This window comes from Gadus macrocephalus, chromosome 13 (genome assembly GCF_031168955.1).
Source record: "Gadus macrocephalus chromosome 13, ASM3116895v1".
NCBI lineage: Eukaryota > Metazoa > Chordata > Actinopteri > Gadiformes > Gadidae > Gadus > Gadus macrocephalus.
The window spans coordinates 12,186,751-12,197,624 of NC_082394.1; the positions used below are offsets into that span (position 1 = coordinate 12,186,751).

General features: G+C 41.8%; 1 protein-coding gene across 1 annotated transcript in view; it reads left to right on the forward strand.

Annotated features, from left to right (window-relative positions):
- Positions 1–325: 325 nt before the first annotated feature.
- rtf2 (replication termination factor 2) overlaps positions 326–10,874 on the forward strand; it is a 28,157-nt gene continuing 17,608 nt past the window's right edge. Inside the window, exons 1-5 of the mRNA XM_060070397.1 lie at positions 326–495; positions 863–957; positions 1,105–1,198; positions 1,294–1,433; positions 4,644–4,722. Of these exons, the coding sequence (XP_059926380.1) occupies positions 427–495; positions 863–957; positions 1,105–1,198; positions 1,294–1,433; positions 4,644–4,722 (477 nt within the window). The 5' untranslated portion in view covers positions 326–426. The remainder of the gene's footprint in view (positions 496–862; positions 958–1,104; positions 1,199–1,293; positions 1,434–4,643; positions 4,723–10,874) is intronic.

Sequence of the window (10,874 nt, forward strand, 5' to 3'; positions counted from 1 at the left end):
TCGGAAAAATATGTTGGAAAAAGATTATCTAAGGGACATTGGTTTGACATTTCCCACAAATTACATTGAATTAAAGACGCAACTATATAGATATTACAATTTCAAACAGCATGTCATTGTTCATGTTCTTAGTTTCTGTATTTGTTAAGGCAACCTAAGTGTGATAAAATTATATTGATGAGCTGTCCTTCTTGTCTTATGGGGATGCCTCCGCACAGTGGCAACATCCTGAAATGACACCATAGGAAAGGAGGTAGGAAATAAAAGACACATGCAGCCACCAGGGGGCGATACAGAAATAATTTAACCTATTTCCGAGCTGTACGCATTTCTTGTTTGTTTACTAACTCTGGACTTCCTGCTTGACTGGAGTTCTTCTCTTTATCAACAAACTAACCCTAACCGGTCAACAATAACCTTTTCAAAATGGGATGTGATGGTGGCACTATCCCTAAAAGACACGAATTGGTGAAAGGCCCGAAGAAAGTGGAAAAGGTGCTCGTTATTATGTTATAGTTATGAGGTTACGTAGATTGTGGAGTGATGCTAGCTAATGCTAAGCTAGGTCATAACAAACTAACGTTACTTTAACTAAGTTAATTTGGGTTCTGTTGTATATTCATTTTGCTAACATTTTTGAATATTAAGCATGTGATGTTACTAATTATGGCATTATCACTTAGTCTTAGGCTATAACATTATCACTAAGGCTAGCATTGCTATACAATATAATAACAATACAACTTACGTTATGCTAGTTGTATTTTTTTGCCAAACTGTTAACCCTTCCATTTAGCTTCCTGGTAACATACGCTGAAAATGAATGTGTAAGTTAATACTTCTATGTACCTTGCCTGGCCAGGTGGACAAGAATGCAGAACTATATGCCAAATGGAAATATTGCGCCCTGACCCAGGAGAAACTCAAACGGCCCATCATCACGTGTGAACTGGGAAGGTAACACCACTCTAGGTTTTTCCTTTCCTGAGAAGAATGTATCAATATCATGACAAAATGAATCAATAATGAATCCAAATGAATCTTATTGGGCATGCCCAAAAAGTAACATATATTTTTTAAACATAATAATTGACTTTCCTGTAGACTCTACAACAAAGATGCTGTCATTGAGTATCTTCTTGATAAAACCGCTGAGAGACCACACGCAGACGTTGTTTCTCACATCCGTGGGATGAAGGTAATGTTTAAAGCATGGCTTCTTAAAAAATAAGTACCATTTACCAAATCCTAGAGGTTTCCTTATATGTACACTATACCCCTTGTATTCATCAGGATATCCAGGAGCTGAATTTCACCGATAACCCGGAATGGGAAGGCGAAGGTAGAATCTCTAAAGGAGACCGTTACGAGGACATGCACTGTGCCATGTTCATTTGTCCCGTGGTGGGCCTGGAGATGAGCGGCAAACACAGGTCAGTGAAGATTGAGGAAAAAATACATACATTTGAATGTTTGTGGAATATATTCTCAATTATATATGTTCCATCTAGTAGAGCTGGCCCAAATACATCATTTCAAGCTTTGAATATAGCTGTTACGTTTCCAAACGAATATCCTTATATTAGGTCAAGAAAAACGTAAAGAAACAATGTACATTCACAGAAAGCAGGTGGAGACGACTTCTGCTGAATCAAGTTTTAAAGGTCCGCTGGCATGAAAATCACTTTATGAGGTTTTCTAACATTAATATGAGTTCCCCTAGCCTGCCTATGGTCCCCCAGTACCTAGAAATGGCGTTAGGTATAAAACGAGCACTAGGTATCCTGCTCCGCCTTTGAAAAATGAACGCTCCGATTTCGAATTTGGCCCCATATGTCGTCATGAGGGGCAAAGGCACCTCCCCTTTCTCTGCCTAGCCCGCCCAGAGAATTTGGCCCACCAATGAGACAATGAGCTACAACCGTGTGTGTGTGTGTGTGTGTGTGTGTGTGTGTGTGTGTGTGTGTGTGTGTGTGTGTGTGTGTGTGTGTGTGTGTGTGTGTGTGTGTGTGTGTGTGTGTGTGTGTGTGTGTGTGTGTGTGAATACACACAATGTAAGGCAAGGGTTGTACACTTCTTTGTTAGTTAGATAACCGTTCTGCTGTTGTTAGGGCGCCTAACACGTTGCGATTGTCTCCCGCCGGGGCCCCGCTAACCCCGCTGCCCGCTGCCGAGGCACCACCGCCGCGAGGCACCACCGCCGCGAGGCACCACCGCCGCGAGGCACCACCGTTGGAGCCCCGCTGTCAGCTGCTGAGGCACCACCGCCGCGAGGCCCCACCGCCGTGGGGCGTTGGTGCCTCGGCAGCGGGCAGCAGTGCTCCGCCGGGAGACAATCGTGGGCAACAATCCCTTTCTCCTCCATGTCATGGTTCAGTCTATTCAGCTCGATTGATGTGGAAGTGGAGGATTATCTCAGCCATGGTTGAGAAGGGATTTGGGGGAAAGGAACTTTGGCTTTGGCTGTGATAATATATATTATATGATATAGATATCTATGTATAATATGATATTATTTAGATATTGAGCTCCAGGACTCCCGCCGGAGCACCCGGAGTGTTCTAGATATTTACCGAACACGGCCAAAAGCCATTGCGATACAGCCACTATAAACACGAGCGTATGATACCATGGCCCCAAGCTGCTCAGGGCCACACCCCCACCCTCCACCTTGACCTGCCTCTAAAACACGGCACTTTTGCGGAAAGCTCATTGGGGGACTGGCTCGTAGTGGCTGTAATCCTGCACCAAGGCTGAATTTCTTGAACGCCTTCAAGTACTGTATTAAGGGCCCACTAGCACCTATATAAAAGCATCCATAAAGTAGCATGCCATGGGACCTTTAATCAGCTGATAGTTTTTTCCATTTTTATTTCTAAAGTGTTTCAGTTGGATTCAAAAAACAAATGTGTTATTTTAATAATGCAGAATAGCAAAACAACAATATCACGTCAGTGGCTTTCGGATCCACTCATCAGGTCGCTCCCAACGTTGTGCCTCAATGCAGCCGAAACGTTTCTGACCACACATTTCAGTATTATGAGAGTAGGCCTACTTTCAATAATCACAAAGCAGAAGCTGGTTTGAGCATTGTGAAAGGTTTTGAATAAATATGACGGATGGAAAAAGGTGCAATTGACCCGGTGATATAATCATACAGGTGCTACACTGCCATCTGGGGGATGGATAGCTAAAAAAGGAAAAACATGGCTACCCGTTCTATTCATATTTACTGAATAACCAACACGTTATTATCAGTAGGTAGATCTTTTTGATGTGCTTTGGACTCATTTGAACATATAACTGCTTAATTAATGTAGTATTAAAACCAACTGGCTGGGGGGGTTCATGGATTACATATCCTCACGCTGGATGGTAGTCAAAGTGCTACCGGAATATTTGAATAATATTTGAATGGCTATCTACAAATCGAATGCTGTGTCTGAAATAACGCACTAACGTAAGTGCACTTACATTGAGTGCAATTCATTATCCCTAGAGTACAATTTCTTATAGGCGCAGTGCTCTCATTTCTACATTACACTGTCAAAACAGCCATCGCGCACCTTCCGGATATGAGTTTGCAGTTTGACGGTTCTAGCTTGGAATCGTGCGCTTTTTTTCAGATTTTTTAAATGTTATACACAGTACTTTTTTAGATATTCTACTCTTAAAATACTATCTTTTTTTTAACATGGGAGAGCCGTCCTCCCATACTTCAAACTGTTTAAGGCGTAACTAAATCAATTTTCAACCGTTTATCATCGTTCAAACCATTATACAAATCTACACACTTGTATCTTCAATAATATCTATTCAATAATAACAGAATTTCGATATCATTTAAACTTTCTTCAGAATCACAGTTTTAGTTTCATAACGGCTTAGTTTTCAGCTGTTTTCATTGAAGACGTCTGCCCATTCTGACACTCCTACTTCTTAAGACATCATAACTCAATCATTTTTTTCAACCGTTTACCTTTGTTCAAACCATTTTACAAATCTACACACTTGTATCTTGAATAATATCCAAACGGAATTTCTATATAATTTAAACTTTATTCAAAATCACAGTTTTAGTTTCATACCGGCTTTCTTTTCAGTTGGTCTCATTGATTTACGTTGATGCTGGAGCGTGAGGACGTTCAGCAGTGTTGCCAGATTGGGCAGTTTTTCCCGCTGGATTGGGCTACTTTTGGAGGACGTTCAGGCAGTGTTGCCAGATTGGGCTGTTTTTCCCGCTCTATTGGGCTACTTTTGATCACGCACGGCTTGCTATTGTCTTAAAGACACACACACACACAGACACAGACACACAGACACACAAACACACACACACACACACCAGCAGTGCAATACATTTGACCTTTCAGATTCTTCAGTTCAATTCATTTTAGAGTTCTGCATTTTTAGCAATGCTTTGTGCTTTTCATTCAGCTGTCACTTTATTTGTTTTCAACCATTTACATTTTCTTAAATGGTGTGCATGTTTACATTGTTTACTCCATTTAGACTTTTGAACTTTTGTTCAAATTCCTTCACTTTATTTTTTTTGTAGGCCTAATTCAGCACTCACCGCATTTTCTGCAGGAAATGCATTTTGTAGTTATTATTATTAATCAAGTTATAACTTTTACCTCTAGGTTTTGCTACCTCCAGAAATGTGGCTGTGTGTTTTCAGACCGGGCCCTAAGGGAGGTAAAGTCAGAGATCTGCCACAAGGTAAGAAAAAGCTTTCTAAAACCAAAATTATGTTTTTTATCAAATGATAAACAATTGCAAAGCAATAAAATACCTATTGTATTTTTTTTTCTTTTCAACATGCTTTACATGTATTGGCAGGCGTAGAGTCGCTTTGGATTAAAGTGTCTTCTAAAGGCCCTAAGTATAAAGGTGCTGTAGGTACTATTTAAAGGTCGTAAAGAGGGGGAGCAGAAATGTGGATAAAGATTTGGAAAATTAACAACCCAAATAAATGTCTCCCCCCTCTCTGCTTCCTCCTGCCAAATGTGCTCCCTCATTACCTACGTTTCTACCTCATTAAGAAATGTTGCGTTCACATGATTGACGGGCAGGATTGTGAACTGAACACTTCAATTATTGCTCTTGAATCTTACCTACAGGACCTTATTAACCATTGTTATAAACTTTTATAAAACATTTTTTCACTGTATTATTTCATATCTTCCTGGTGGAAAATATACAGACATGTCTCTATTGTACAGGGACTGTCGGGTGCCATCTGCAGTAACCCCTTCATGCTGATGATGATTACGAGCCTTTATTAAGTTATAATTCAGTAATATTTCCATTTCCTCATTTAGTTCTTATAATTATATTCATTCGTCATAAAGAAACGCAATGGTCCCCCTGTGGCTAGGACACAGTGTACAATGGAGGTCCAGCTTTTATCATGTTTGTGCATCGCAGAAAAATAACATCCTAGCTTAGGTCTTGGGTTCTCTAAGTAATTGATGCTCTTTGTCTGCTGATGAGATGTGATTGTCCTTGCATGGTCAGTTTGTGGCTAAAATATGAAGTCTGGCCAAATGCATAAGCCCAACATTTACCCTGACTACCCACTTGTAACACACCATAAAATGTATCGACCTACGCGTGCATTTATATTGCAATGCTGAATAATGATAACTGATGTATCAATGGGCCACTAATTGATAATAGATCGACGTCCAAAGCCAATACAGTTTGCTTTTGTTACTTTTTTAATACCCCTCTACAGCATACAACAGTTTGTACACAGTATGTACCCACTCATTTTAGGTTTTCATACAACTTTAATGACATTCTTTAATTAAATTAAACAAAGATCTTGAGCAAGTAATGAATAACTTTTGTCCAGGCATGATCAGATAATGGTTTAGTGCAGTGCATGACATGTCCAAAAATAGCTATAGAACCTTGTTCCCTGAGCTTTTTGGGAGAGAGAATGTCTGGTCGCGTTTCTTTTACTGTGGGAAAATTGAAGAGTAGTAGACCGCTAAATCCCTCATGAATTGTTGGGTAAAACAAAAACAACCAAACAAAACAGATCGGCACCATGGGAACCAGATAGCTTGCTCTACATTTGGTCTGAAGATACTATGGGTTTCATTTAAGAGCTGACAGGAAGCGGACTATCTCCTAAATTAGGGATTAGAGTACAATCCAATGGATCCAATACATTGACATTCAATTAACATAATATGACTCATTCCCAGTAACTAAGCAACCTCTTGGTACACAGGCAATTTACAGTGTGCATAAAAACCAAACGTACATATATGGAGGCGGTGGCATATTATGTTGCGCTGTGGATATCCCAAGCCAACATATACCACTCAGAGCATGGACATTTCCGGCTATCACCCAAGTGCCGATACCATGCTCTCTTATTCTTTCACACAGAGACTATTTTTAATAGTTCATGCAGCTGAAGAGAAACAGCTGTTTGTGTGTGTGTGTTCCTTGCACGCTCCATGCAGGCATTGACTACAGGTTAAGTGCTTCTCTCTGCCAGGGATTTTCCGGCAAGTGTGGCACTACCAGTAAATGCTCTGACTCTCGGATAAGAAAAATCTGAGGTGTGACTTGACCTTCACACATTTCATCCAGGACCCCAAGAGCCTGGATCTTAAGGGCTCTTTATAGTTCAGAGATCACGCAACGCAAGGGGGTTACGGACCCCTTACGTCCTTGCGGACCCTCCTTGCGTACACTGCAAGGGCTGGACGTGCGCCTCCCAAAAATTGTAACCTTACGTCGAGGCAACGCAGCAGCAAGGGCTGTGATTAGTCCGCTAACTAAAACACGACGCAGATGCATATACGTTCACATCTGTGTGGTCATTGCGTTGCGGGAACGTGGGACCATAAAAAGGCCTTTACTTCTCTCCTGAAATTTGCATAATCCAAGTTGAACACAGGCTAACCAGTTAAACCTGCACTCTGCAGGGTATTTGCATCTGTGGTTGCAAGTGGTGTATGCATCTGCATCTTACAGCATTGTTGGTGTATGGCAGTACAATATTCGTTTCCTTTTGTTAAGGTGAAAACATGAAGATGTTTTTATTCTTTCTGATGTGGAAAATGATAAATCTTGGTAAATCTTAATATATGGTATTTATGAAAAACAGTTCACATTTCATGTTATTTTCCCCCCTGTTGGGTATAAAGCAGTTCAACCAAATGATAGTGATAATAATGTGTTAAATTGGAATGGTTGTGAAATTTTCCATTTTATTACAATCTTTTTAACAACATTTTAAAGAAGAACATTTTACATTTTAAAAGGGTCATTTTAGTGGCCAAAAAGTGTGTGTGTGTGTGTTCCTTGCAGCCATTGACTACAGATTAAGTGTTTCTCTTTGCTAGTGATTTTCCGGCAAGTTTGGCAACACCAGTAAATGCTCTGATTTTCGGATAAGAAAATATCTAAGTTGTGACTTGCCTTTCCCACATTTCATCCAGGACCCCAAAACCCTGGAAACTAAATTGCCAATTTTGGATCCTTCATCTCCCCTGAAAAAAATTAAAATGCTAATTTTAGTGGCCAAAAATGGGTGTGTGTGTGTGCTCTTAGGTGCATGTGAGGGAAGTAAACGCACATGCATTCCTGTGTGACATACAATCTGTATCACCAGCACATTCTCTTTGGCCTTTGTGACCCATTCAGGCTATTTAAAGACTTCAAATAGATAATAATATAATAATATAGCGTTGAAACACAGGACACAAAAACAATATAATTTATTAAATGACATGAAATGTAATTAGTAATGTTTTATTAAGTATTGTTACAACCAGTACATGAGGAGCAATTAGGCCAAACAGAGTATAGTTATTCCAGCACCCGAGTCGGTTTGGTCTCTTTTTTCTCTCTCTGGCTAGTTTCCAAACTGTTTTTCTGAGATGCGCCTATACTCCTTGCATCTTCATTATTATTGAGGTGCCTCTCTCTTGGCCTCCTCCGGTTTAGGGGCCTCTGCCTTGGCCTCCTTTGGCTCAGGGCCCTCTGCAGGCTTGGGAGACCTATACCGCCTCTGCCTTAGGGGCCGCCACACCACACAGTTTCTTGGCCATTTCTGAATCCGTTTGAATGAAGACACACCCTTTTCTACTTAAATTGTTCTGCTTATCTAGAGAATGGAACCTCTGCTTCTGAGTTGGAATTCTTTTATGTAAATTCCTCTTTCCTGCCATCAAGTTCAGACTCAACTGATGCCTATTCGTCCGTTATGTTTATTAGCATTCTCACAAGCTTCCACTTCAGCTTTGTTTGCTGTCTCTTTGTCCAGAACACCAGAAGCTGTTCTCTCCAGTGCCTTTATTTCCCATTGAACCTTGTTAATACGTTTTTATTTTTTTTGTATTTTCTACACCAATGCTCGTCCCCCCTGACCCTAAAAACAAAACCTACATTCTAGGCTTAAAGAAATATACATTTCAGTACAATATAACTGCAGAGAAGGGACATGGAAGCTTTTGATTTTTTTGATTTGATTTATTATTTATTTAGGCCTCGGAAAACACATTGAGGATTAAGATCCTCATTTTCAATGGTGCCGAGGGTACTGTGCCGAGCTTGCTGTTTTAAGATTGCTGAACCAATGCTATCAACACAATCCTCTATACCGGGCTAGGGAAATTAATCTGGAGCCTATTGGCTCCCCCCTCAGCCAATAAACAGTGGGGACTTCAGGGGTCAACCACAGCACTGTGCCAACTCCCTTAATGGTGACGTCAGAGTTCCCGTTGTACGGTAATTACCGGTCTGTGACCGGGAAAAAAATGAGGAGGACCGAAAATTCTAAATGTTTCCGGTCAGAATGAACGATTGGAAATAAGGCCCCGTCCACACGGAGCCGAAACGGGTGAAAACGATCCGGTTCGTTTCATGCGGAATATTCAAGGCGCTGGTTCCTTCACAGAAAAAAGTGGAGCGCATCAACCCTGCGCGCATACAGCATGCGCGCTGTATACAAACATTCAGTCACGAAGGAGATTCAACCTTTTAAATTGAGCAGCAATACTTTTGAATGTGTTCATTTGAATTGTGTTTAAATATGCTACAGTGGTCATTTGTTTAGCCAATTCATGTAAAACAATGAGGGTTTTGATTGTAGCGTAGCCTGTGTGATAAAATAAATTCGTTGAAGGGTTGAAAAAAGTTGTTACATTTCGTGCACTCGCTGAAATTGATCGCTATAGACTACCGTAGGTTTATGAACTAAACGGCGGCAAGCTAGCGAAAGCCGGCGGCAAGCTTTGCGGAGTACCTGTATTTAACAACCATGGCGACTCAAAATATGATCACACACTTCTTCTTCTTTATATACCCTGCCTATCAATTTTTTTAAGCGCAATAAACACAGACAATATCCGACCCATTTTTTTCCAATTTCACCGGTAAAATGAAACCTTCCCGTTCACATGACCGGCACCAATTTCTTCTAGTGGAAACACTGGGTGACGTAGTCAACTTCAAGCTAACGTATAGAGAATGAACCAATTTAAAGGTCCCATGGCATGCTACTTTATGGATGCCTTAATAAAGTTATTAGTGGGCCCTCAACACAGTATTTGAAGACGTTCCCGAAATTCAGCCGTGGTGCAGAATTACAGCCACTACGAGCCAGTCGCACATTGAGCTTTCCCCAAACGCGCTGTTTCGGTGTCTGTAGCTTTAATGCAAGGAGGAGAGAGGCGGGTCAGGTGGGGTGTGTGGCCCTGAGCAGCTTGCGGCAATTTTACCAGCATGCCCTCTGTTTACAGTGCATGTATCGCAATGGCGAGACGCACACAGCCTCAGCAGCAGTCAGCGCTTAGGCACCACCGCCTCCTGCAGCGGGCAGCGCCGAGGCGGTGGTCCCTCGGCAGTGGGAAGCGGGGCTCAAGCGGGAGACATTCGCGGGCAACAATCCCTTTCTCCTCCATGTCGTGGTTCATGTACTTCAGGGAGTCAAAGCTAAAGTTCCTTTCCCCCCCGATTCCTTCTCAACCATGGCTGAGAGAACCCCCACTACGAGTCTCGTTGTGGAAATACCAGAGACGTGAGTCCGACGTGTAATGCGCCATAACAGCAACAGCAGAACGGTTATCCAAATAACAAAGAGGTGTGCAACACTTGCGTTACAGTGTGTGTAATCACGCGCACGCATGCACACATGTGGAGCTTGCACGGTCGTATCTCATTGTCGGGCCAAACTCTCTGGGCTGGCCAAAACGGCGCGTCTGAGCTTCGTTTTTTCAAAGGCGGAGCAGAATGCCTAGTGCTCGGTTTACACCCAACAAAATTTCTAGCTACTGGGGGAGCATAGGTAGGCTAGGGGAACTCATATTAATGTTAGAAATTATAATTCCATGGGATCTTTAAAACTATATAGGATAGTCGAAGGGATAGAGATCAAACCAACTTTAAAGCCTTTCGGATTGAGAATGAACCAATTTAAACTCTCCAATGGAGAATTCCATCCTGGATGGTCCACATGTACGCACAGGACAGGTAGGAGGATGGCCTACACAAAGGTCATGTAGGACTCAAGTGGGGCATGGGCTGATCACACCTTATGCATGGCATCAAGAAAAACAGACATTGGTGACGTCAAATTAGCTTGCTCAACTTGAATCAAGGACCCATCTTCCGCCACAGGAATCCCAGATTTGCTCAGAGCCAGGGCTACACCTTACTCTCCTAAACAGCTTCCACCTGCTCAGGAATTGCAAGCAAACCCTGAGCCACCAAAACATCCATCACACTGACTCAGATCACTCCTAAGAGAAGATTTAGGAATGTTGTAATAGGCTGCGATTAGATACAAATCTAGCCATCCAACAATTCTAAAGTTGGACTCGCAAAAAAACACAAATTACACGGTG